At 54.3% G+C, this 27,564-nt stretch overlaps 1 protein-coding gene and 1 long non-coding RNA gene across 6 annotated transcripts; both read left to right on the forward strand.

The window, feature by feature from the left end:
• Positions 1 to 228: 228 nt before the first annotated feature.
• LOC310923654 (class I histocompatibility antigen, F10 alpha chain-like) lies at positions 229 to 4,452 on the forward strand (the record flags this gene model as incomplete). Of its 5 annotated transcripts, none has more annotated exons than XM_083885573.1 (8): positions 229 to 326; positions 1,499 to 1,762; positions 2,128 to 2,403; positions 2,621 to 2,893; positions 2,975 to 3,082; positions 3,181 to 3,216; positions 3,336 to 3,368; positions 3,809 to 4,452. In XM_083885573.1, the coding sequence occupies exons 1-8, from the start codon at positions 251 to 253 to the stop codon at positions 3,823 to 3,825; spliced, it is 1,083 nt and encodes a 360-aa protein (XP_083741699.1). In that variant the 5' UTR covers positions 229 to 250. The 5 variants fall into 5 exon arrangements, with proteins under 5 accessions (XP_083741699.1, XP_083741700.1, XP_083741701.1 ...); XM_083885574.1 differs by having other exon boundaries at positions 3,812 to 4,452; XM_083885575.1 differs by lacking the exon at positions 3,336 to 3,368.
• Positions 4,453 to 13,183: 8,731 nt separating this feature from the next.
• LOC310923653 lies at positions 13,184 to 14,347 on the forward strand. The gene is made up of 3 exons (XR_014592669.1): positions 13,184 to 13,443; positions 13,541 to 13,641; positions 13,752 to 14,347. It is a non-coding gene; the product is annotated as an uncharacterized lncRNA (long non-coding RNA).
• Positions 14,348 to 27,564: the final 13,217 nt, after the last annotated feature.

A 27,564-nucleotide genomic window follows, 5' to 3' on the forward strand; every position in this document is an offset into this window, starting at 1 on the left:
CTTTTCCTTGACTCCGGGACCCCCCTGTACCCCCTTATCCCGCACCGATGTCCCCAGACGAATTCTCCGGAATTCCCCGTCCCCTTCCTCGGTCTCTTTCGCTTCCGCGTCCCAACCTGAGAGACCGGGATCTGCCCAGCGACCGGTGACGTCACTAACAGATGAGCTCAGCATTGGCGAGCACGGAATAGCTGCGCCAATGGCGGGGCGGGAGGCGGCTCTGGGGGCGGGGCCGCAGCGGAGCAGCGCGATGGCTCCAGCGCTGGGTCTGGGGGCGCTCTTGGGGCTCCTGGGGCTCCTGGGGGACCCTGGGGGCGCCACGAGAGGTGAGTGGGAACCCCAAAACCGGGACCACCCTTAACGGCAATTCCCGGGCACCGGGACATCTCTGAACTTCCATTTCTGGGCACAGGAACCTCCCTGAGCCCCATTTTGGGTCCTGTGACCCCCCTCCATCCCCTTCCCCAGCACCGGGACCCCCCGTATCCCCTTATCTGGCACCGATATCCCCCTGGACCCCCATTTCTGGGAACCGGCACCCGCTGAACCGCCGTTTTCGGGCACCGGAACCCCCATGAACCCCGAATTTCGAGAAGGAAACTCCCCTTGAAGCCCCATTTTTGGGCACTGGGACACTCTTAAATCTCCATTTTCGGCCACAGGGACCCCCCCGCAGCCCCGTCAGTGCCCTGGGACCCCCCCCCTGCACCCCCTTTTCGGGCATCCCGCTTTTCCCAGACCCCAGACCCGCCCTTTTCCTTCACCTTCGGACCCCCAGTTCCCCCAGCTTTCCGTGTCCCCCCGTTTTCCGCTCCCGCCGCTTCCCAAACGGGGTCCCGGAGGGTCCCGGCCGTCCCAGGGGTCTCGGGGGAGTCTCAGGGGGATCCAATGGGATCCAGATGAATTCCCTGGAATTCCCCCTTTGCCCCGTCCCTTCCCCCAGCGCGTTCCCTCGGTCTCTTTCTCTTTCCCGTTGCCCAGGCTGCGCCTCCGGGATCCACCCGCCTCTCCCAGCCCCAGACCCCCCTTTCCCTGACCCAGGGACCCCCTGGACCCCCATTCCTGCCTTTCCCGGCTCCCAGACCCCACTTCCCTCAACACCGGGGACCCCCGGACCCCCCTTTTGTGGGCACAGGGACCCCCTGGATCCCCCATCCCGCCTCTCCCAGTCCCTTCCTTGAACCTTGGACCCTTCCCGGCTCTCCCGGTTCTGCTTCCTGACCCTTGGACGCCCCCAGACCTCCAATCTCTGCGTCCCCCCAGTTCTGCACCCTGTGCATGGGGGTCCCAGGGGGCCTGGGAGGGTCCCCGGGGCTCATGGAGGGTCCCTGGGGGGATTCTGGGCACTGGGATCCCCCTGAATTTCCATCTCTGAGCACAGGGAACCCCCTGCTCCTCCTTAACCTGTACCAATCTCCCCCTGCATCCCCTCTCCCAGTTTCCCCTTTCATTGATCCCTGACCCCTCAATGACCCCCCAAATCTCTGTGTCCCCCCAGTTCTCCACTCCCTGCGTTACCTGAATATGGTGGTGTCAGAGCCCAGCCCGGGGGTCCCCCAGTACATGGAAATGGGGTTTGTGGATGGGATCCCCATCACACGCTACAACAGCGAGCGGGGCCGGGCGGAGCCACTGACACAGTGGATGAAGGACGGAGCTGAGCTGGAATATTGGGATAGGAACACCCAGATCAATGTGGGGAACCAGCATGTGTGTGCTGTGGACCTGGAGACAGCGCGGGACCGGTACAACCAGAGCAGGGGTGAGTGGGGTGATCTGTGGGGCTGGGATGGGGATCCATGGGCCTGGAATGGGATCTGTAGGTCTCGGATGTGGATTCACAGGGCTCCAAGGGGCTGAGATAGGGATCCATTAGGATGATATGGGATTTCCTGTGATCCATGGGCTTTGGACATGGATCCATGGGGCTGAGATGGGATCTGTGGGGCCACGTTGGGATCCTTGGGGTTCCATCCCATGTGATTGGGGTGTGCATCCATGGGGTCCAAGGGGCTGGGATGAGGCTCTGTGGGTCTCCATCAGACTCTGGGGCTCCATAGGGCTGGAATGGGGCTCAGTGGGGCTGGGACACAATTCCATGTGTCTCAGTGGGTACAATCCCCCCAGGTCTCCACACACTGCTGCGGCTTTATGGCTGTGACCTCCTGTCCGATGGGAGCATCCATGGATCCTACCGGATTGCCTATGACGGGCGGGATTTCATCTCCTTTGATCTGGGATCCGGGAAATTCGTGGCGGCCGACGGCGCTGCTGAGATCACCAGGAGGCGCTGGGAACAGGACGGGACCATGGCTGAGATACAGATGAATTACCTGAAGCACGAGTGCCCTGAATGGCTCCGGAAATACGTCAGATACGGGCAGAAGGAGCTGGAGCGCAAAGGTGGGTGGGAATTTGGGATTTGGGAATGGAGGATTGGAGAACACAGTAATTTCTGTTGGAATTCCATGGGTAGATGTCACTCCCATCCCGTTCCCATGGAATTCCATGGGTAGATGTCATCATCATCCCATTCCAGTGGGAATTCCATGGGCAGATCTCACCCCCATCCCATTCCCATGGAATTCCATGGGTGCATCTCACCGTTACCCCATTCCAGAGCCCCCTGATGTCCATGTGTCTGGAAAAGAGGAACACGGGACGCTGATCTTGTCCTGCCACGCCTACGGATTCTACCCCAAGACCATCGCAGTGAACTGGCTGAAGGGGGATGAAATGTGGGATCAGGAGACGGAGTGGGGCAGGATCGTTCCCAACAGCGACGGCACCTTCCACACCTGGGCCAGGATCGAGGCGCTGCCGGAGGAGCGGGAGCAGTACCGGTGCCGGGTGGAGCATCCCGGAATGCTGGAGCCCGGGATCTTCGCTTGGGGTGAGCCTGGCAATGTGGGAATTATTGGGAATTCCCAAACGGGGGTTCCCCTTCCCCTCCTCACCATCCCGCATTTCCCAGAGCCGACATCTGGCGGGAATCTCGCCGTGGTGGTCGCTGTGTCCGTCATCGCTGCCATCCTCATCCTCACTGTCCTCATTGGATTCATTGTCTGGAAGCGCCAATCCGGTAACACACGGGATGGGGGTCGGGAAGGGGCACGGATCCACCCGGCACCGTTCCAGGAATCCTGTGCCACTGACGCTGATCCCACTGTTTTTCCACAGGGAGGAGGGACAGGGATGGATACGACATGGCAGCCGGTGAGTCCCAGTGGTGGATCCAGCTCTGGATCCCCTCTGTGCAGATCCCAGGACGGATCCTGGGGTTAATCCTGGTCTGTGATCCCTGCTGGGATCTCATGGATCTTCTCTTTTTGCAGTAAGAGATGTTGGAACCAACGGCTCGACCGCAGGTGTGGAGCGGGATCAGGGTGGGATTCCAGAGGGAGACTGGGGCAGGATGGACAGACTGGGATCAGGGAGGGATTGTGGATCAGAGCAGGGATCCAGAGCAGGATCAGATGGAACTGGGGAGTGGGATCAGGGCTGGAGTCTGGAGCGGGATCAGGTGGGATGGATGGAGCAGGATCAGGGCTGGATTCCAGACAAGGATCAGGTGGGATGGAATGGAGCAGGACTGGGGCAGGATTGGGGTGGGATCAAGTGAGATTGTGGATCAGGGCAGGATTCCAGTGTGGGATTAGTTGGGATGGATGGAGCAGGATTGAGGCAGGATTGGGATGGGATCAGGTGGGATTCTGGAGCAGCTCCTGCTCTCCATGGGCTCCAGCCAGGTCCATCCTGTGGGGTGGGGACAGGGACAGGGTGACACTGTGACCCTCTCTCATCCCAGCAGGAGTCACTGCCTGAGCAATCCACGGAGCTGGATCCAGCCCCTTCCTCTTCCCAGGAAAGCCGAGAGCTGCCGGCAGAGCTCACCCTGCTGCTCCCACCCACCCCACAGCTCTTGCTAACGCATCAATTTACTCTTTTCCAATGGTTTAAAGCCGGGAACTACGATTATTCCCAATGCTTCAGTTCTGGTGTGAAATTATCCTGCTTTGGGCAATAAATCCTGCTTGGGCAATAAATCCTGCTTTGGGCAATAAATCCTGCTTGGGCAATTGCAGAGTCCCTTGAACCCCTCAGGGAAAAATCCAGGGCCTCCCCTTGGAGGAACACAGCCCAGAGTCTGCAGCCAGGCTGAGAGAGAAATCTTCCCCCCACAGTGCCCTGTGACACTCTGTGCCCTACCCCAGTCTGGTCTCCCCTGTGCTCCCAGTTCTCCTGTTTCTCCTTTCCCTGCATTCCCATTGGTGATGGTACCCCTGGTGACCGGCCCCGTTGTCCCTCTGGGTCACTGACCTTTGCCCTGCCCTTTGTCCTGCCCAGTGCCCTCAAACCCTTGGTTCCTGACCTCTGTTTAGGGCTGATCTTTGTTCCTGATCTCCCTTGGCCGTGCTGGAATAAACCTGTGCTGGAATTAATCCTACAAAGGCCCTTCTTGCCTCTCCTTGCTGAGCTGAGCCGTGGTGTGTGTGGTGTGTGGACTTGACTTCAGGCCTGGTCTGAATTCCCCCCAAGGGCCTTTTCCACAGGAGATGCTTCTTGGGAACTGGGCAGCAGCAACCACCATCCAACCCCACATTGCTGCAGGGAATAAATCCCAGTGCCCTCCTCCAGGGTCCGGCAGTTCCTCTCTGGGAGTCAGGAGTGGGGATGGGGGCACTGGGGACAATGGGGACAGGGATGGGGACACCAGGACTGGGATGGGGACCCCAGGAGCAGGGTGGGGACACCAGGAGCAGGGTGGGGACACCAGGAGCAGGGTGGGGACAATGGAGACAGGGATGGGGACACCAGGAGCAGGGTGGGGACACCAGAACTGGGATGGTGTCAGAGTCTGCCCAAGGATGTGATTTGCCCCACAACTGTCTCCAATGGTTGGGGACTGACATCCCAGACTCTGAAGGAGCCCCTGGCCTGGCTGAGGTGGGACGTTTGCCAAGTCTGGGAGGACTGGAGTGGCATCTCCATGAGAACGGAGTGCAAGGACAATGGGACTGGTCACAGTGGGCTGAGCCGAGGCTGCCTGTCCAAACTGGTCTGTCCGTACCAGAGGTGGGGTTTGGAGCTTGTTCTGAGCACCAACCTCAACACAGGTGGTTCCCTTTGTCTCCATGCCCTCACTCTGGTCCCTTTGTCACTGTCCCCTCACTTTGGTCCCTTTGGTCCCTTTGTCACTGTCCCCTCACTTTGGTCACTTTGGTCCCTTTGTCACTGTCCCCTCACTCTGGTCACTTTGGTCCCTTTGTCACTGTCCGCCCCTCAGGGCGGCACACCCCCTCAGGGCGGCACCGCCATCTTTGCGGCTCCGGGACTCGGCGCCGTTTGTTTCCTTTTTCTCTCTCTCTCTCCGCGAATCCCGCTCCGGGCTCCTTCTCCTGCCGCCCGTGCCCCCTCCGAGCTCCCACCGACCATGTTCGCCCTCCCGGAGCAGCCCGGGGACTTCCCCGGCGGGGCCCGAGGAGAGGAGGCCCGAGGAGAAAAACTGGGTCGCATGACGGGGGTAGGGCCGGGGGGATGGGGGGGATCCTGAGGGGGTTTGGGGGGTCCCAGGTGGGATTTGAGGGGTCTCAGCAGGAGTTTGGGGGGTCCTGGAGGAGTTTGGAAGGTCCCAGGTGGGCGAACATGGTCGGTGGGAATCTCTGTGGTGAGAAAGAGGATGATGGAAAAGAACAGGAAGAGAAAAATACTGAGGACTGGGACGTTTTCAAGCAGGGTGTAATGCCCAAACTCTGGGAGCTGATGCAGATGGTTTGTAGCCCCGGTTGGCAGGAGAGGCAAACAAGGAGGTCAGGATCCCAGGGGGTTTCTCTGTGCTGGGGAGCGGCAGGAGCGGGCGCAGAGGGGCGGCACCGGGAGCACGGGCTGGGGGCCTGTGGGGAGCTGCGGGGCCGGGCCGGGGCTGTGGGGCAGCCGGGGCTCAGCGCCGGGCGCTGCCTGACCCCACCACCCCCCGGGCAGGGCCGGCACTGGCCCCCGGCCCCCAGGAGGCTGCGGGACGCCCCGGCCGCTGCCCGGCCCCGTGGAGCTGCCGGCCCTGCCCGCCGGGGGAGCCGCCTTTGGACACTGCGGCACCACAGGCACCGGCTCTGGGATACGGGCTCTGCAGGGCACGGCCTGCACAAGCACCAGCGCCAAGGAAGGAAGGAAGGAAGAGCTGGGAAATGTGCATTATCCCGGGAAGGATCCAGATCATCTTTGAAGGATCTTGTTTGGGCCCTGCAGAAAGGAATGATTGTGCAGAAAGCTCAGCAGCTGTCAGAGGATGAGCACCCACAGGCACTCAGGGGGGCTGCACGAGGGGCACAAGAAGCCCCTGCAGCACTTGGGCACAAAGGCACAGCAGGTGAAGGCAAGAAGGGAGCAGGAAAAGGCCAAGCTGAAGGCAAAGGCCATGGCAGAGTTTCCACAGCCCCTGAGGGATGAAGCCCAGGGCCCAAGGGGGCCCCAGCACCGAGGGGACGGGCTCGGCCACAAGCACCTGGCACAGGCATTGCCCTCCTCGGCAGGGGAGAGCCCACCCAAACAGCCCCTGCCAAGGAAGCAGGGATCCATCTGCAGCCCACAGGGACACTGCAAGCACACACAGCAGCACCCTCAGCAGGAGCAAGTCCAGCCCTGCACGGACATGGATTCCTAGGGCTGCCACAGCTCCCATTACACCAGGGACCCACCACACTGGAGCCCTTGACAACATTCAGCCTGGGGCTGCATCCACACCAGGCCTTTCCTCATACACACAGGGGCCTCTCCACCCACTCTCATTCTCAGACCTAAGGGGGGAAAAGGCCAAAAATGTCTTTGATTATCCAGGGGACAAATGGGAAAGATGAGGGGCTGTGTTTTATTCAACCACTATTAGCAGATGCCAGGGATGGGTTTGAAATGCAGGAAGTTTTATTTGCTCCTCATTGTGATTGTAATTTACTGGGGAGGCATTTGATGGCTAAATTGGGAATGCAAATTAATATTGTAAAAGGTGATACAGAGGCCAGTTCTCTTGTACCTCTGTGTCAAATGTCTGGCAAGGCCTGTGCTGAAGTGAACCCACAAGTGTGGGCAGCCCCAGGGAAAGAGGAAAATTAGATTCCCAGCCTCTCCAAATTACTCTGAAGCAACCAGCACTGTTGGGAAAGATGGGACAGGAAGGACTTATGGATATGATTGTATGGCAAGAAATACTGCAGATGAAAAACCTGTGAGTGCAATAGAAATGAAAGCCAGCTTTGACATGTAGGCATGGGAGGCAGGAAAACGGTGATTAGCTGGAGATGGGTTGAAGGGCAGAAACAAAAGGACTCAGGAATGCAGCCTTTCCACTTTGCAAGGGATCAGGGAAAAAGCAGATAAGAAAAGTAGTCTTTAGAGTTTAGAATATAAAATGACATGGTAATATAGTAGTTCTCATAGGCTGCATGCAAAGTTTGTAGGTTTTGGATCTTGCACCGGTTGGTCACTGTGAATTAGAATATTCAACACAAAAAGAGAGAGAATGGATTGTAACAAGGTGCCCTCTCTCTTGCTCTTGCTCTCTTGCTCTTTCCCCCCACGCTCTTGCCCCCTCTCTCTTATCCCTGCTGTCTTATCCCTTCCCCCACTCTTACCTCACTTCTACCCCTGAGCTCTCTTCTACCCTCTCTCTCCCCTCTCTCTCTCGGGGCTTCCCTCCAGCCCAGGCTGGTGGCTGAAGGCAAAGCCCTCTTTACCCACCACCCTTGTAATAAAGCCACGTGTTTCTAGAATATCTAAGCTCTGCAGAGTTCCTTGTCCCTGCCGTCCACGGATGTCACTACACAGCACGAGTGGTGTCTAAAAGCAAAACCCTATTGCAAGGGAGGGAAGGAAGGGCTTTGTAATCTCAGGAGTAATGTTACCCAGGACTAAAAAGCAGCTGTGACAATTCTGAGGATTAATAGGGAATTGCAGGACCTGGATTGAGGATTCTCTGCTCTAGCTAGAACATTGTATGACTTTTTAACCCCAGACAGACTCAATGTTACGCTTTGGACGTGGGAAAGGGAACAAAAATTGAGAAATGAAAAATAAACCCAAAATGATTGATGCCCAAGCCATGCCTCCTCCAGACACAGAAAAGGAACTGGAATTGTATGTGAGTGTTAAACAGGGCCAGGCCAAAGGAATTCTTGTGCTAAAATGTTTAACCCAGTGGCCACAGTGGCCCCACTGTCTGCAGAATTGTGCAGCCACAGCTTGAATGGGACCTGAGGCCTGAAAACTGACAGCACAAGGATCTCCTGTTGTCCAAGTCTGGCATCAAGTTCAGGCTTTGAGAACCAAAAGAGCAGGGCTGGGTTATTACAGCAGGAAACTTGTTCAGTGGCACAGGAGGATTTAGAAGTGAGGACAGGGGAAGGGTTTAACCCAGCCTCCTGTTGGAACAGCCTGCACAGGGGCTGGGGAGAAACCCATGACTGCACTGAGGTGACAGAGCTCCAGAGCCAGGCTGGGAGAGATTGATGAGACATTCCCTGGCCTCAGGGAGAAAAGGTGTTTCTGGATGGGGCTCCAAGGGCAGCAGAAGGGAAAAGGGTTACAAGACACGCTGTTATTTAGGAAAGGGAATTAGACAAAGCACAGGTTACCCCCCACATGGTCAGCTCAACCGGCAGAGCTGTGTGTGCCTGTGAGAGCCTGGGACTGAAATGCCCTGAGCAGGAAGGCTGAAATATCTCCTGCTGACACCATGTCACCCAACAGGGGGGCCAAAAGCAATTCTGACTTCTGCAGTAATCACTGCATCACTTAGAAAGGTATTTCTGAAACAAATAATTCCAAGAGAAAGGATTGTGGAAGCAATAAACTACAATAGGGGAACTCATTTTACAGGAAAGATCCTTCAGGGGGTTCTGGCAGCTTTAGGAACACAATGGGACCTCCACAACCCCTGGCACCCCCAGAGCTCAGGTCAGGTAGAAAGAATGAATGGGGAAATAAAGAAACACCTTTGGAAGCTGCTGACAGAAACCAAGAGGCCACAGGTGGGGCTTTTGCCATTGGCTCTGGCAAGAATAAGAGCCAGATCCAGGGCACATATTCGATTATCTCCCTTGGAATTGATCTTTGGAATTCCTTCCCCTGGCAATTCTCCACCTAGTGCAGGCTGGAGATAAGGGATGTGTATTTAGAGCAGCCTGTGGCCAGAATCCTGTCTCCTGTGAAATCTCTCCCACTGGAAGCTGGGCTGGCACAGACCCTGCCTTGGGACTTTGCTGTTCACACCATCCAACCAGGACATGGGGCCCTGCCTGAGGAGTGGGAAGAAGCACCACTGGGGGCCAAGTGGCCCATCCCAAGTGTCCCTGAGCACAGAAACAGCCCCAGCACAGCTCAGCACGGGGGGACCCCTCACCCTGGGCTCAAGGGCTCGCAAGGCCCAAAGGAGATTTGGACTTCCCGGCTGCAGGAGGAGGATGGGAGGCCACGACTGACCCGCCCTGAAGGCACCGGAGCAGCAGCCAGGGCTCCACAGCGGGGGAAGCCCCTGTGCCTGCCCACAGATCCTCTGCTGGAATAGTCTGCCTGGGCACCTCCTGGGCCATCTCCAGACACTGGGGGCCCAGCCTTGCTGCCACTGCTTCAGCTTCAGGGCTTTCTGTGCCTGCACTCGCCACAGGGGCTGGGGAACACAACGGGACAATTCCACTCTGCCTCTCAGTCACACTCACACACGGGGCTGGATGGGATCACATTGCTCCAAAATATACCAAGTTCAAATTTTCAAAAAAATCTTATTTCTCTAGTCAGGCTTGGTCTGCCTTTGCCCTGGGAAAGGAATTTTAAATATTATCTTTTAAAGGATGTTACACCACTCAACAGAGATGAGTTTAACATCTCAGCAGACTGGGAATAGCCCAAAAGACACCCACAAAGACAACGACCATCAACAAAACATCAACGACCATCAGCAAACAGCAACCAACATCTGCCCCAGACACTTGCCTGGAATAGCTGGAGACACCTGGTCTGGAAAAGGCTGATGAGGAAATCCAGGAGTGGGGACCTAATTAACATCAGAGGCAAAGAAATCCGGCTCCAATAGGAAACCAAATACTCAGAACTCAGCGACTTGACAGCAATGAACATCAAACCAAAGGATTTCCATGGATTCAGACTGTACAAAGTTTAGGAAAAATCCAGTAAAACTCACATGTTTGAGTTCTGAATGATTTCCTCTGCACACCCTGGCTACGAGTGGATGAAATGATTTCTGTTGCACATCCTGGCCAAAATCAAGTAATGCCTTGACTCTCTAACACTAAAAATAATGTTGGAGAAATTCTGGTTTTCTCGCAGTTTCTGTGACAAGATTACACCACCACAATAATTTCTCATGATAATCCTGCTTTTATATTGTCAGTTACATTTGGACCAGGGGTGAGAATCAATTCCTACTTCCAGGAGGAAAAGTAAATAAAACTTGATTACTTTGAAATGTTTTTGTCTATGTTTGTGTGAGGCTCTGAGTGATGGAAAAATTTTGGTTTGGGTTTTTCGATGTTCATCTTTAGGCTGCATTTTGCAAAACTAGAAGGGCTTTAAAGGTGACCCTTTAAGGCACAAACAGACAAAAGAATTAAACAGTTAAATTAACAGTTAAAACAAAAGCAGATTGTGGGGGGGGGGCACATGTGAGTCATTCAGTGGCTGCTCTGGAAGAGAAGCTCCATTCCAGGCAGCCAGGAGAGGAGCTTTAGAAATGCAAATTAACACTGCTGGGGAAAAGTGGGGACAGTGCACCAGGCTCTTCTTGCCTGCGGGAGGAATTGGGCTGATTCCCTCTGCCCCTCAGCCCAAGCTCTGCCTGCTTGCACAGATGGAATTGGCACAGCCAAAGGCAGAGCCCACAGGGAGGAGATCTGACTCTGCAACACAAATTGCTTCAGCTGCAAAGGGAAACAGCCAGTGGAGAATGGTGTGAAAACTTCACTACAACAAGTGGGGGGAATCATCCCTCTCCCCACTCCAACATGTGCTGGCACTGTCTGTGTCACACAGGGAGCATCAGACCACTGGGCTGTTTGTGCTACCACAGGCTCAGAGAAATCAGTTGGGAAAATCAGGAGAAAAAGGAGGCCGCGTCCTACAACAATTGGAGAGACCCCCCGGCAAAGGCCGCACGGCCTCTCCCTTTGTTCAGGAATAAAGTCACTTTTACAGGACTCCTCGGGCTCCTGTGGGGACACAAACCTCTGGCGACCTCTGGGAATTTTCCCGCACAGCCCCCCCCGGGGACAGGGCGGCCACCTCCGTCCTCCCCACAGGAACCGGGACGAGCCGGCGCTGCTCCGGCAGCGGCTCCTGCCGAGGCAGCGGCGGGAAGGAGAGCGCGGGCAGCCGCTCCCGCAGCGCCCTCAGGCCACGGGCAACACGGCGCCGACACGGCACAAGGAACCCGCCGGAGCCCCCTGCCGCCCCCTCCGCCCGCAGCCGGCCCCGAGCCCCGGCAGAACCGAGCGCGGCTCCCACCTGCGCTGGGGCCGCCTCCGAGCTCCGCCAGTGCCGCCTCACCGGGCTCCGGCCGCTGCCGCCGCTCCCGGGGCCGGTCCCGGTTTCCAGAGTCGCTCCGCGCTCCGGGGGCCGATCCGAGCATGGCGGAGTGGGCGGGCCGGGATCGTCCCTCAGCCCAGCTCTGACCAATCAGCGCGCGAGAAGGAGACGCGGCGGGAGACGTCGGCCAATGGGGGAGAGGGGCGGGCTTGGCGCGCGGCACGGAACTGCCGCGATCCCGTCCTGTGATTATTCCATTGTTTCCCTAATTTGAAAAGTCGGATGTGAAACTGGGCTGGGATGTCCCTCCGGGCACAGCGCCGGGTGAAGCCGCCGAAGTTCGGCTTTTCCTGCCAGGCCCCGGCTCTCCTGTTCCCAACAGGGGCACAAAGGGCGGTGGCAGCGCTCAGTGTCCCTGGGCTCCAGCCCGCCCGGACAGGGGCTGCAGGGGACGGTCCTGCGCCTCCTCGGGGCTGCCGGTTCTTCCCTCGGAGGCCGAGCCCGATCCGCAGCCGCCCCGGGCCGGCACTCGGCAGGTCCCAGGCGCTGTCACCGCCTGTCCCGGCCCGGAGCTCGTCTGCAGCAGCTGCAGAGCCGGAGGGGGCCGGGGCTGCGGGCGCCCCGCCGGGCTCGGAGCTCCCGGAGGCTGCGCTTGTGTCCGCAGGTGCTGCCGCAGCGTCCCCGGGCAGCAGGGACAGGGCAGGACGGAGCTGGCACCGCCTTCCTGAGCCTGGAGAACCGCAGGGCCGGAACCAGCCGCGGTCTCGGGCACGGGCCATTAAACCTTCCATCGCCGTCGTTGTAAAACTGTTCCTGGGTCGGAGCTCTGAACGTCTTTTTCAGCCGCGTTCATGTCTCAGGAAACCCGTGTTCTTTATTCCAAGCAAAGAGAGCCCAGCTGTGATCTGGAAGAGAGGGAATCCTGCTCCGTTCAAAAGGCTGTGATTCAGCCCCCAGGTCCCCAGCCTGTTTCAGCAGCCAGGGTTACACACTTGCCTCGGGCACAAGAAGCCACTTGTCCTAAGCAGGAAGGGGCCACTGGTGAGTGTGCAGAGAGTGAAGATGCGGAGGAAGGACCCCGCTGCAGTGCCAGGACAGTGAATGAAATCCTGGACGTCCAAGGTGGATCGGCAACCAGGAAAGGACAGGAAAGAATTCGTGGAGGATTTCTGGGTGAGTGCAGGGCCCGCGCCGTGGGCTGTAGGGAGGGGACAGTGTCACCCCACAGGTGCACAGGGCTGGCAGGGCTGTGGCTGTTTCCAGGGCTCTGGAAGAGCCCTCCTGCTCTGCTGGGCCCCCGCAGGGGCCGGGACCGACACCCCCGGCTGCCCCCGGCGCTGGGCAGTTCTTCTGGCCCCGGCTGTGCCCTGGCCCTGGCTGTGCCCCTGTCCCTTGTTTCTCTTGCTGCCAGCTGAGTGAGGGGCACACAGAATGGGGGATCCCTCCTGTGTCCCCCGGGTGTTGGGTGGGGGGATGTGAGGGCTGGGCGTGCTCAGGACAGCCCCGTCCTCACAGCCATGGACTCTTTACTGCTGCAGGTGAGAGGTTCAGATCCCATCCCAAGGTCACCCTGGTCCTGACTCTGCTCGTGATGCTGGTCCTGGCTTTGGTGCCGGCCTTGGCTGTGCTGTCAGGTAAGGGAGGAGCAGCTGCCTCAGCCCAGCCCCTCGGGGCACAGCAGGGTCCCTATTGCCTGTGGAGGGGAATCCTGGACCTTCTCCTCTTCCCTCTGCAGGGGGAAGACAAACAAACATTGCAGCTTTTCCTGGCACTCCGCTGGCCTGTCCTGATGACTGGGTCGGGTACCGCAGGATCTGCTACTTCCTCTCGAAGGATCAGCACACCTGGGATCAGGGTCAGGCTCGGTGCTCTGAGCTCGGGGCCTCCCTGGCCGTGCTCAGGGATGAGGAAATGGTGAGTGAGGGGCTGGGGGTGTGGGGTGTCCGAGGGGGGCCTGGGGGGCTCCTGGGCTGGGGGTGCAGATCTGACTGCTGGTCTCTTCACTTCCCAGGAGTTCCTGTCCCGCCCCAGCCGGAAGGTCAATCTCTGGCTGGGGCTGCGCAGACGGGGGCAGCAGCTTCAGTGGGAGGACGGCAGCAGCTTCAACTCCTCGTGAGTCCCAGGGAGCCGAGCAGGGCCTGGGGGATGTGGGCAGGGAATGGGGGCGTGGGAGCACAATGTGTCCCCTGTGTTGCCAGCATTGTCTCTGCTCCTCCTTGCAGGGTTCCTGTCCTGGGCGATGCAGAGTGTGTTTTCCTGGCTGAGAATAAACTCAGGAGTGTGCCCTGCTCATACCTGATGCCCTATCTGTGCAGCAGAGCCCAAACTCGGCTGTAACAGGGGATGGACAAAGCACCTTCTCTGTGCTGGGCAGTCACAGCTTTGCCCTTTCCCAGACCCTGGGATGTCCTTCCTCAGGCACAGTGTCTGCCTTGCACTGACCCTCAGGGTCACCTCAGTGCCTGATCTCATGAACATCTCAGTATTTTGTCTCAGGGTCACCTCAGTGCCTGGTCTCCAGGAGATGAATCTGCAGGAAGAGGAGGTGATGTGGAAGCTGAGGTGTGGCTGCCTGGGCTGGGGCTGGGGGTTTCTTTCTCCTGGAGCCACTCCAGGACTCATCCTGTTTCTCTTGCACTACACATTTATACACTAAGCCTGTATATATATGTAGATATAACACTGTGGAAACAGGTTTCATATACCTTCTTCTAACACTATTTATACACAGATATTTCATATCTACATTGGTATAACACTGTGAATACAGGCAACAAACAAGTGCAATGTACAAACAGGTACAAACATGTGAATGTGACTGTGGCTGGGGCAAGGTGCCAATAATGCCAATGTGTGATTTGACCCCACAGGCACCAATACCTTAAGGGTGTGACTCAATCCTTGTGGGTCCATTCCAATTCAGTGGAATTCCATTCCATCCCTTCTGTGGGATGTCTCTTCCTGACCCCCATCCGTTTTTAAGGTGCCACTGTTGCTGTTTTTGTATTGTTTATAATTTTGGGGTTTCTTATTAAATGCTCGTGAAGCGCCCCCGGTGTCCCTGGTGTTCCCTCGGCGCCGGCAGCCCCGTCCCTTCCCCGCTCCCCCTGCCACGTTCCATCCCGGCTGGCGGAGCCTTGGAGCTGCCGCGGGGCTGCCCCGGGGGCCGCGCCCCGAGCCGGGGCCCCTTCCCAGCGCTCCCGGTGCGCCCGTCCAGCCCGGAGCAGCCAGCGAGGGCTTCAGCTGGGACGGCAGAGAGGCGCTGCTGGGAGCGACCCGCCTCACTGGGCTGGGCTTTGTTCTTCCCCGCCTCGGGAAAAAAGATTTCTGGAGTTTTCTGCCAGAAATCTCCCCCCTCCTCCACTCAGCCCAAGGGCCTTGGGGCTTTTCCCTTTTTTTTTTGGCGAAATCAAAGCCATGCGCTGATGCTCCTGAGTAGGGCCGGGAGAACTGAGGGCTTTCCTCGGAGGCGGTGGCAGCGAACACGCAGGGCTGGGAAAGGCGGGCCGGGAGGTGCAGAGAACTTTGTTTGTGTTTCCAGCTCAATCCCGACTCGGGCCCGGGCCCGTCCCAGGGCGGTTCCTCATCTGCGGCTTTCCCCTCCCACAGCCCGGGGGCGGGGCCTGAGAGCGCGGGGCGGGTGTGGGCCGTGTGCACAGCCCGGGCCTCGCTCGCCGCCATTGGCTGATTGTGCCGTCAGTGCCGGTTGTGGGCGCGCGCTGATTGGGCGGAGCGGGGCCAAGCCCGTTGCCGGGGCCGCCCCCCGGGCGCCCGTGGCTGGGCAGAGGCGCCATTGTGGGAGCGCGTGTGCGGGCCCGGGAGCGGCGGCAGCGGCCGGAGCCCGGTGAGGCGGCACTGGCGGAGCTCGGAGGCGGCCCCAGCGCAGGTGGGAGCCGCGCTCGGTTCTGCCGGGGCTCGGGGCTGGCTGCGGGCGGAGGGGGCGGCAGGGGGCTCCGGCGGGTTCCTTGTGCCGTGTCGGCGCCGTGTTGCCCGTGGCCTGAGGGCGCTGCGGGAGCGGCTGCCCGCGCTCTCCTTCCCGCCGCTGCCTCGGCAGGAGCCGCTGCCGGAGCAGCGCCGGCTCGTCCCGGTTCCTGTGGGGAGGACGGAGGTGGCCGCCCTGTCCCCGGGGGGGGCTGTGCGGGAAAATTCCCAGAGGTGGCCAGAGGTTTGTGTCCCCACAGGAGCCCGAGGAGTCCTGTAAAAGTGACTTTATTCCTGAACAAAGGGAGAGGCCGTGCGGCCTTTGCCGGGGGGTCTCTCCAATTGTTGTAGGACGCGGCCTCCTTTTTCTCCTGATTTTCCCTTCTGCATCTCCCTGTCCCTTTGCCCCGTGGCGAAGGTCCTTGGAAAGTTCCGACTTCCCGATCCGCCTCCTGCATGTCCTCGTTAATATGCGCCCCCCTTTTGTAGAATATCCGATATCCCCGGCTCTGCTCAGTCTTTGTTCTTCTTCTCCGTGTTCAGGAATTTCGCAGGGCCTTGGCTGAGCACAGTCCGTGTCAATGAGGGACATTTTCTGAAACTGATGGATTCTCCCGTTGCTCCCTTATCTCCCAGTCCCCGGCCCTGTCTCCAAGCAGATTCACTCGTTGACTCTGTTTTTTCTTGCTGGGTCCTCTTTGGTTTTGGGATTATTGTCAGTGACCTCAATTCTGAGAAAAACGAATATTCAGTCTTAGAATATTTTTCAGAAGTTCAATAAGGGAAAAAGCAGGACCATGTCCAGCGCTGGGTGTTCCTGGCGATCAGCCAAGGGACCCGTGGGTGCGTTAAGACAGTGTTATCTCTGTACTGTTACTTTACTAAGGCACATACATGTTCATGAGTTTCATGCATTATTCAAATATTCTTGGTTGCTTTCATTGTTATAGAAACTTTGCTTTATTTTGGGTTTCTGTTCTGGCTTATCTAAATAACATCCTGTGGATCAGGTCAATATATTTTATTTCTTCTTGTGGCTTCATCCTGTTGTTTCACACTTCCCAGATACTGAACAGGTAACAAATTCTTCTCTAATTCTTCTCCCGTGCTCTGGTTGGTGTCACCCTTATCACTTGGAGAGGTCAGTCAGCAGGTGTGGGAAACAACCTAATTGCTTTACACAGTTCTCTCGGTTACAAGAAGTATTTTAACATTTTATATTTTGCTAAGGCCTGTGGTACAATACATTCATCACATAATTATTTCTATAAGCTGTAAGGTGAATACATCAACATAACACTCATCACACTACTATTTCCATGGGCTTTACTGTGCATACTAAAATGAAAAATAAGTTTTATTAACAGGCAGCTAAAAGGGATTATAAATTCCACTGTACTTGAAATCAATAACCACATATAAAGACTAATGCACAAATGTGAAAGCCAATATTATCGGGTCATTTTTAACAGTTCCTGTCCTTTTGTAGCCGTGTGTGGCTCAGGAGGCCTGGCTGCCACCTGCATCCCCTTGCTCAGCTGCTGAATGAGCTGCCCTCAGCAAGGTGTGGTGCAGGGCCCAAAGATGAGAGTTGCTGTAGCACAACAGAGGAGAAAGAGCATTCCTTTAACCCCTGCTGTGCCAGGGAGCCACCAAACCGTGTCCCATTCCCATCCTTTCCACGTTTGGACCGGAACATGAGCTGCTTTCTTATTTCCTTTGTTTTCTGTTTCCCCACTTTTCTGTTGTCATCTCTTTGCCAACAGCATCTTGAGTCATTTAATTTTCCACCCTGTCCTCCTCCTTCTGCTCCCAGATAATCTGATCCCAGCCCGTGGTGAAATGTTGTGTTCTTGGTTTGGGTGGATTGGTGGGCCAGACTGAGGAGCTGGATCTGTCTGGTTGGTTATTATTTCGTGGACATCTTGTAATCTAATTGTGCCATTGGAATGATCAATGTGTTCTCTGGCTCCTGATGTGAATTGGTTTGGGTTCCCAGGGGCTGGTCCAGGGTGTTGTAGGATTTGTTGTGGTGGCCGTTCATCTTTTCCCCATTTTTGGGGGCTCCCTCCAGCCAGGGCTGCATCAATTGATCTCTTTTCTCTAATTAAATCATCCCAGACTTGGATTCCCAAGTGATTTCTCTGAGCCTGTGGTAGCACAAACAGCCCAGTGGTCTGATGCTCCCTGTGTGACACAGACAGTGCCAGCACATGTTGGAGTGGGGAGAGGGATGATTCCCCCCACTTGTTGTAGTGAAGTTTTCACACCATTCTCCACTGGCTGTTTCCCTTTGCAGCTGAAGCAATTTGTGTTGCAGAGTCAGATCTCCTCCCTGTGGGCTCTGCCTTTGGCTGTGCCAATTCCATCTGTGCAAGCAGGCAGAGCTTGGGCTGAGGGGCAGAGGGAATCAGCCCAATTCCTCCCGCAGGCAAGAAGAGCCTGGTGCACTGTCCCCACTTTTTCCCAGCAGTGTTAATTTGCATTTCTCAAGCTCCTCTCCTGGCTGCCTGGAATGGAGCTTCTCTTCCAGAGCAGCCACTGAATGACTCACATGTGCCCGCCCCCCCACAATCTGCTTTTGTTTTAGCTGTTAATTTAACTGTTTAATTCTTTTGCCTGTTTGTGCCTTAAAGGGTCACCTTTAAAGCTTTTCTAGTTTTGCAAAATGCGGCCTAAAGATGAACATCGAAAAATCCAAACCGAAATTTTGCCATCACTAAGAGCCTCACACAAACATAGACCAAAACATTTCAAAGTAATGTAGTTTTATTTACTTTTCCTCCTGGGAGTAGGAATTGATTCTCACACCCCTGGTCCAAATGTAACTGACAATATAAAAGCAGGATTATTATGAGAAATTATTGTGGTGGTGTAATCTTGTCACAGAAACAGTGAGAAAAACAGAATTTCTCCAACAATATTTTTAGTGTTAGAGAGTCAAGGCATTACTTGATTTTGGCCAGGATGTGCAACAGAAATCATTTCATCCACTCGTAGCCAGGGTGTGCAGAGAAAATCATTCCATGACACGTGAGTTTTACTGGATTTTTCCTAAACTTTGTACAGTCTGAACCCATAGAAATCCTTTGGTTTGATGTTCATTGCTTCCAAGTCGCTGAGTTCTGAGTATTTGGTTTCCTATTGGAGCCGGATTTCTTTGCCTCTGATGTTAATTAGGTCCTCACTCCTGGATTTCCTCATCAGCCTTTTCCAGACCAGGTGTCTCCAGCTATTCCAGGGCAGTGTCTGGGGCAGATGTTGGTTGCTGTTTGCTGATGGTCGTTGATGTTTTGTTGATGGTCGTTGTCTTTGTGGGTGTCTTTTGGGCTATTCCCAGTCTGCTGAGATGTTAAACTCATCTCTGTTGAGTGGTGTAACGTCCTTTAAAAGATAATATTTAAAATTCCTTTCCCAGGGCAAAGGCAAACCAAGCCTGACTAGAGAAATAAGATTTTTTTTAAATTTGAACTTGGTATATTTTGGAGCAATGTGATCCCATCCAGCCCCGTGTGTGAGTGTGACTGAGAGGCAGAGTGGAATTGTCCCGTTGTGTTCCCCAGCCCCTGTGGCGAGTGCAGGCACAGAAAGCCCTGAAGCTGAAGCAGTGGCAGCAAGGCTGGGCCCCCAGTGTCTGGAGATGGCCCAGGAGGTGCCCAGGCAGACTATTCCAGCAGAGGATCTGTGGGCAGGCACAGGGGCTTCCCCCGCTGTGGAGCCCTGGCTGCTGCTCCGGTGCCTTCAGGGCGGGTCAGTCGTGGCCTCCCATCCTCCTCCTGCAGCCGGGAAGTCCAAATCTCCTTTGGGCCTTCCGAGCCCTTGAGCCCAGGGTGAGGGGTCCCCCCGTGCTGAGCTGTGCTGGGGCTGTTTCTGTGCTCAGGGACACTTGGGATGGGCCATGTGATAAAAATAGGGTAAAAATTCGTGTATAAAATAATAATTCGATGTATAATGAAACAAAGCTAAAGTAAAATTGTAAAATCCAATAGAAGGGTAACCGTTCTCTCTCAGCCTGCTAATCTCAGTTGCAAAGACAGGACGAAGGTCATCAACTTAGACAAAAGACACTGGCCAACCCTGATAAGAATCACTTCCTCGCCAAGGCAAGGAGAAATTCCTTCCTGACAACGATGCCAATTTCATCTGGTGCCACAAGCGGAATGAAATCAACATAAGACAGACTGTTGGAATTGACATAAGAAAGGAGCCTTCCCGGAATGAGACAACTAGACTTGATGAGGTCCGGGAGGGCCATCGAAAAGAAATCCGGACTATTCAACCCACCTTGGACACCTGGACTGCCTAAGGGCAGAAAATTCCTATAAAACGGTGGACTGAGAGCTGCACTGGCGTGGACTAGGGCGTCTGGTACATCGGTGCAGACCTCTATCCACCCAGTGCGCGCTGACAATTTCCTATTATTGTGGTTTTTATCTTTTTCAGGTGCTCGATATTCTGTTATTAATAAATTGTCATTTATTAACCTGAAATTTGCCTTTGCATTTATAACAGATTTGGTGCCGTGACTCGGATTCGGAGGAAGCTGCGGGGACCTGCGATCCAGGAGGGTACCCCCGCTGATTTCGGCGGCCTGGTGAGTGAGGAGACCCCGCGGCTCCACCCGAACCTCCGAACCAAATTTAGGAGCGAGAAAACCACAAAAATAGGACAGGGGAAAGAACGGATCCGGGGGCAAAGAGAGCTCGGGAAGGCAAAGGGCCTTCGGAAAAGCCGCGGCTTGCAATTGCTCGTAAAACGTCTAAGTGCACGAAGACATCCACGCAGGAAAAGGAGCTGTAAGTACTGCTGGTTGAGTGGGTGATCAGGCCAGTGTGTGAGACGTGATCTGATCACGAAGCGAGTGTGGACTTCAAGGTCGCAGTTCCATCTTTTCCCGCGAGGGGAGCGGTCGGCCGCGAAGGAAGCGATTTCGTGTGAAACTCTCTTACATCGCTTGTCAAAACCGGGACGAGGGAAGTCTCGGGGACCGATCACGGAGTGGGCAAAAAGGGGAAGGGTACGTCCTGTTGAGCTCGGGAATTGGTAAACCCTTTTTGCCAGCGGACCAAGGTAAGGGTCCAAAGAGAATCCGAAAGGATTGAGAACCGATCAGGAACCCTCGGCACAGCTCGCTGGAGGGGGAGTGATCGAAAAGCCCCATCCCCTGAGAAACAACCAAAGACACAACGCACAGGCAGAAAAGTCGACTTGCAGGGAATTTCGAAGATTTGGTAAGGAAATTCGCGAAACATGGGACAAAAAAAGAGTAAGCCCCAGAAAAAGACCTCAGAAACCCCCCCCTCTGGTAAGGGAAAGGGAACCATGAAAATCCCTTGAAATAGTCCCTTGGGGTGGATGTTGGAGCACTGGGGAGATTGTCCACAGAGGAAAGAGAAATCTAAGGAAAGAATGATTTACTATTGCATGGATGTGTGGGGTGGAGAGAAATTGGGGGAACACCTCACGTGGCCAGTAATGGGATCATTTGAAAGCTGGACATGTAGTAAGTTAAATCGCTATGTGAAAAACAAGAGCCCCTCGGACCCCGAGGAGAGGGAATACGCCCGGCTTTGGTTAAACACCCGAGCTGGTTTGTTCCCAATAAAACAGAAAGGGCGGCCCGGAACCGGGACCGAGCCCTGGGAGCCCCTAGATCACCTCCCACCTCCCTACATTGGGCTGAATTCCCCACCCTCTCCAGAGCAAGTGGTGCCCACAGCTCCCTCCGATCCTCCAAACCAGCTTTTGGGGGCACAGGCATCTCAGGTGGGGAGTCATGCCTCCCCTCCATTGTCCCCACTGGCAGCTCCCTCACTGCCACCCCCGCTCCTGCCTCTCCCGTCTGGCCTGGGTCCGTCGGCGGCGCCCCCGCTGATAGATGCCATGACCGCAGGAGCCCCCTCTGAGATCCCGTCTGCGCCAGCTTGGGGGCACTCTCGGTCACCTTTTCCGCCGCCACCAGGGTTGCTCCGAGCGGAGGAAAGACCCCCCTCTGCTGCACAGGCGGCAGTCCCGCCCCCGCAGTCCGGGAAAGGGAGACAACCCACTGCTACCAGTTCTCCCCCTGCTAGCAGAACCCGATTGAAAGCAAGGATGGTGGGTGATGAATGGGGAGAGAATGAGAATGTGGGACACAGTTTACTTCCATTAAGGGAAGTACCAACGGCCCCAGGGATTATTGGATTTGTGAATGTGCCTCTCAACACAGGAGACGTAAGAGCGTTCAAAAAGGAAATGGGGCGATTGTTGGATGATCCTTTTGGTGTGGCGGACAGGTTGGATGAGTTCCTAGGGAGCAGCATTTATACATATGAGGACCTGATGGCAATCCTGAGGTCTTTATTCAATAGTGAGGAAAGAGAGATGATAAAACAGGCGGGTATCAGAGACTGGGACCGGAGGAACCCACAGGGGACACCTGGGGATCAAAAGTGGCCCAGCTCTAGCCCAAACTGGAATGCACAAACAGAGGACGGGAGAAGGAGCATGATAGATCTAAGGAACATCATAATTCAGGGCATCCGGGAAGCTGTCCCAAGGGGTCAGAACATTAGCAAGGTTTTCAATGAATGTCAGGGGAAAGATGAATCCCCCACTGAATGGATTGAGCGATTAAGGCGAAGTCTACAGATATATTCTGGGACGGACCCTAATTCCCCTGTGGGGGAAGTTCTGCTCAAAACTCAGTTTGTGGCAAAGTCATGGGAGGACATTCGGAGAAAATTGGAAAAGATAGAGGGTTGGCAGGACAAAAGCTTGCAGGAATTGTTGCGAGAAGCCCAGAAAATATACATGAGGAGGGAGGATGAAAAGCAGAAAGTACAAGCTAAAGTTTTGGTAGCTGCGGTGAAGGAGGTCCAGAGACAGGAACAGGCTTCGGGGAAATATAAAATCTTACCCCGAAAGTCTCAAGGCCCCCGAAAAGCAGCCCCAGACACGAGAAGGGAACTGCCCGAGTGCTACTATTGCAAAAGGGTAGGACACCTTCGGAGGGACTGCAAAAAGAGAATTAAAGATGAAAAAGTATTTCAGGAAGATTAGGGGTGTCAGGGGCTCTTCACCTTGGGGACCAGGACATCTAGCGAGCCCCTGGTAAAACTGAAAGTAGGTCCCCAGCGTCAAGAAACCGTTTTTCTGGTGGATACCGGGGCAGAAAGGAGCACTTTACAAAATCTACCAATAGGGTGCACGGTCGGTAAGGAGAAAGTTGTGGTGGTGGGTGCAAAAGGGGATCCCTTTAGAGTACCTGTGATAGAAAGCGTGGAGATTGAATCAGAAAATAAAGTCTGCCTAGGGAATTTGTTGTTGGTAGAGGAAGCTGATTACAACTTGCTAGGGAGAGATATGATCATCGCTCTTGAAATTAGCATAGTTGTAAGAAGTTCCGATCTTGTGGTGAAAATGTTTAAACTCACTGAGAAGGATGAGGCAGACATCAATCCAGAGGTATGGCACTCTAAAGGGGAGATGGGGAAGCTAGAAATAGACCCTATTCATATTATAATCGAGAACCCCGAGGACCCTATACGGGTCAAACAGTATCCCATTCCCCTGGAAGGGAGAAAGGGATTGAAGCAGGTTATCGATGACCTCTTGAAGGGAGGAACAATAGAGCCATGCATGTCCCCCCATAACACCCCTATACTGGCTGTAAAGAAGGCAGATGGAAGCTATCGGTTAGTTCAGGATTTGAGGGCAGTGAATGCCCGAACCAGGACTAGGTTTCCGGTAGTGGCCAATCCGTATACTTTGTTGAATCGGCTCACGCCTGAGGATGTGTGGTATAGTGTGATTGACCTGAAGGATGCATTTTGGACTTGCCCGTTGGATGAGAAAAGCAGGGATTACTTTGCTTTTCAGTGGGAGGACCCCGATACCAACAGAAAACAGCAGTTGAGATGGACGGTGCTTCCGCAAGGATTTGTAGAATCCCCTAATCTATTCGGGCAGGCCCTGGAGCACCTCTTGACTCAGTTTACCCCAAAGGCAGGGACGAAATTGTTGCAGTATGTGGATGATCTGCTAATAGCAGGATCTTCAAAGGAGCGGGTGAGGGAATGTACAGTGGAATTGTTAAACTTTATTGGAGCTAAGGGTCTGAAAGTTTCAAAATCCAAACTGCAGTTCACGGAGCCCGAAGTGAAGTACCTGGGGCATTGGCTGTCCCAAGGGAAAAAGAAATTGGACCCTGAGAGAGTCGCGGGAATTATAGCATTGCCCGCGCCAAAAACTAAAAGGCAAATACGCCAATTATTAGGGCTCCTGGGATACTGCAGGCAGTGGATTGAGGGTTTCAGTGAAAAGGTAAAATTTCTGTATGAAAGATTAAACACCGACAGGGTGAAGTGGACCGAACAGGATGAATTAGATTTTCAAAAATTAAAAGAGGTTCTCATGACAGCCCCAGTACTGACCCTTCCAGATGTGAATAAAGAATTCCAGTTGTTTGTAGATGTTAGTGGGCAAACTGCACAGGGAGTCCTGACTCAGGAATGGGCCAGCAAAAAGAAACCCATAGGATTTTTGTCAAAAATCCTGGATCCTGTGAGTCGAGGTTGGCCTACGTGTTTGCAGGCTATAGTTGCAGTGGCACTCCTGGTGGAAGAGGCGAGAAAGATTACCTTCGGAGCCTCTCTGGTAGTTTACACCCCTCACAATGTGAGAAACATTCTGCAACAAAAAGCGGAAAAGTGGCTGACCGATTCCAGGCTTCTGAAATATGAAGCCATCCTAATCAGCTCCCCAGGATTGGAGTTGAAAACCACCTCGGCACAAAACCCTGCACAGTTCATGTTTGGAGACCTTTCTGAGGAACTGTTGCATGATTGTGCTGAGATCGCGGAACTTCAGACAAAAGTAAGATCAGATTTGGAGGATCAGGAATTGGAGGGGGGGAGAGAAATGGTTTGTGGATGGGTCGGCAAGAGTAGTAGAGGGGAAAAGAAAATCAGGATACGCAGTGGTGGATGGCAGAACAGGAAGAGTGGTGGAATCGGGTCCCCTAAGACCCGAATGGTCGGCCCAGGCTTGTGAGCTTTATGCTCTGCTGAGAGCTCTCAAAGGGTTAAAGGGAAAGAAGGGGACCATATTCACTGATTCTCGGTATGCGTTTGGGGTGGTTCACACTTTTGGGAAAATTTGGGAAGAAAGGGGCTTGATAAACACAAAAGGAAAAGGTTTGGTCCACGGCGAAATGATTCGACAAATCTTGGAGGCAATCAGGGAACCAAAAGAGATTGCGGTAGTGCATGTGAAAGGGCATCAGATCGGATTGCAATTTCAGACGCGTGGGAATAACCTGGCTGACCAAGAGGCAAAAAGGGCAGCATTACTCACAGTAAGAATCCCCGAGGTGATTGGGGAGGAAAACTCCGGAATCCAAATATGTCCCTCTGAAAGGGACATTGAAGGATTTAAGGAGATGGGAGGGGCATTGGAGATGGGAAAATGGAAATTACCGGATGGAAGGGAATTGGTCCCGAAAGGGGTGGCCAGAGGGATCCTGAGATGCCTGCACGAACAGACCCACTGGGGAACACGGGCATTGGCTGACCAGTTTCTGAAATTCTTTGGGTGCAAGGGGATCTTTGAGTTGGCAAAACAAGAGGTACAGGGGTGCGTGACTTGCCAGAGAGTGAATCGATCCAGATCCAGACAAGCGGCTTGGGGAGGTCGTCCTATTTCATACCGGCCGTTTGAAAGGATCCAGGTGGATTTCACTGAATTACCAAAGGTCGGGAGGTATAGGTACTTATTGGTTATTGTGGACAAATTGACACATTGGGTAGAGGCATACCCAAGGGCAAAAGCCACGGCTCAAACCGTTTCCAAAGTATTATTAGAGGAAATAGTCCCCAGGTATGGAATCGTGGATTGCATAGATTCAGATCAAGGGACTCATTTTACCTCGAAAATCATAAAACAATTAACCGAGGCCTTGGGAATCAGATGGCAATATCACACCCCCTGGCACCCTCAAAGTTCAGGGCAAGTAGAAAGAATGAATCAGACCTTAAAAACTCAGTTGGCAAAACTCATGCTGGAAACTAAGATGTGTTGGGTAAAATGCCTTCCCCTTGCTTTGTTGAACATAAGAACCATGCCTCATTCTGATACGGGACTGTCCCCCTTTGAAATGTTGTATGGGATGCCATACAAACACGGAATGCCTGTGGGACATCCCCGAGTCGAGGATGTGCAGTTACAACCTTATCTCATCACTGTAAACAAAAATTTACAGGAGCTCAGAAGGCGTGGACTCATCCCCCAAAGTGCCCCTCTCGGATTTGCGATTCATCAGATTCGGCCCAGAGATAAAGCGTTAATCAGGACTTGGAAAGAGATTCCTCTCACCCCGCAGTGGGAAGGGCCGTTCCTGGTACTACTCACGACTGACACCGCAGTTCGAACCGCTGAGAAGGGTTGGACTCATTCCTCAAGGGTGAAAAAGATCGAGGACCCAAAAGCCTCGGACTGGAAGGTCACCACCCCTCCTGGAGAGCTCAAAATCAAACTCAGGCGTCAACCTAGATGACCGACCAGATAAGTTGTAATACCCCAGGTTGTGAGTGCTTTCCTTTCATTCACTTTGAATGCGTGTACTGTAAACAGGTTTGGGTCACCCATTGCTGGAGAGGGAGTCGACCTAAAGGTCTGTGCACTAACTGTCTAATCGAGGAGCAGGTTAACACAGACCGCCTCTTAGTACTTGCCACTCGGGCCGGACTTTTTGAATTAGATTCTCCTGAGTGGTATCAGATTTTCAAAAAGGGAATAAAGGGAAAATTGGATGCTAAAGCAGAACCCTTAGCAATTGAGTGCCGGAGGACCATCAAGGTACCTTGCCGAGGGGATACAATCAAATTATCCCGGTGGGCAACCTATAAGAGAAGGTTTGCCATCAGGACCACACGGGCCCCTGAAGCAAACCCTTGCTGTCGGGAAGATGGTTTACCCCGCCGTATGTTCACATACGGGCGATGGGCAAGGCAGAGGGGTTTTTCGGTGGGGAATCCTGACGGTCCTGAGCCTAGCCGTGTGCTGGGCCAAGGGGGCCCTTCCAGGGGCGCTCCTGGGGGAGAATCCTCCCGCGAAGTGTGAATGGTGCTTAACAGCACCAGAAACCGGGCCGATAATGGATTGTCCTCTAAAAAGGCAGTTGGGTGATTGTTGGGCTAATGGCACTCGATTTCACCTTTGTGAATTGGAAGGAAGGGTCCGGTGCCAACGCTCAGGGGCAAGTCCTACGGGCGGGCTGTTCAGGGATCCTGCTCACTCACTCGTTAGACGAAGGCGGGAACTCGAAACTCCTCACCCGGTGCCAACATGTCAACAATGTAACAAAACTGTATGGATGGGAGGAAAAAGGCAATCTACCTTCCTTGCCTACTATAAGGTGAATCCCCTGTGCTACGACAAAGCGAAACTAAAAATATGTAATATGGGTGGAAAATTGTATTGGGAAGGGAGGAATCTCAAACATGAGGAAACGGGTTTCTTGGACTCAGAACCCATCATTTTCGAGTTATTACCTCCGGGAGATAAACGTGTGTGTTTGCAGTTTGACCAAGTTTTTTGTTTTTCAAGGGACGAGGAAGGGATGGACCCTGAAAGTAAAATGAAACAGGTAATATTGGAACTCAGGAAAAAGGAAGCTGAGGCCAGAAAGAGGAGAATTGAGCAGGAAAGGTTGAAATCGCTCGGTGAACAGTACGAGCAATTGGAAAGGCAATACGGGGATGGGGGATTTCCGGCCCCTAACCAAAACCTCTTTGTAGAACTAATGCAGGAGATAGCCACTGAATTGGGGCTGACGGATTGCTGGATTTGTGGGGGATTAAAGTCAGCCGAAAGGTGGCCCTGGAAAGGAGAAGGATTAGCCCCGGAACAACTTCTAAAATGGGAAAGCTCTAAATTGTCAAAAATAGTAAAGAGACCGGAGGGATGGATTTTGGAAAAAAGGATAGTGGGAACTATCTGCATCAGCCGGGAGGGGAAGGAGTTCACCGACCTGGTGGGTTATACTCCTTGCATAAATACCCTAACGGTGAATGACAAAACACGGGTCTGGCAACCTGAACCACCCTCCGGATATTGGAGCCAAATTCGAGAAAA

The sequence above is a fragment of the Zosterops lateralis genome (assembly GCF_965231275.1).
Source record: "Zosterops lateralis genome assembly, contig: HAP1_HAP1_SCAFFOLD_171, whole genome shotgun sequence".
NCBI classification, from domain to species: Eukaryota; Metazoa; Chordata; class Aves; order Passeriformes; family Zosteropidae; genus Zosterops; species Zosterops lateralis.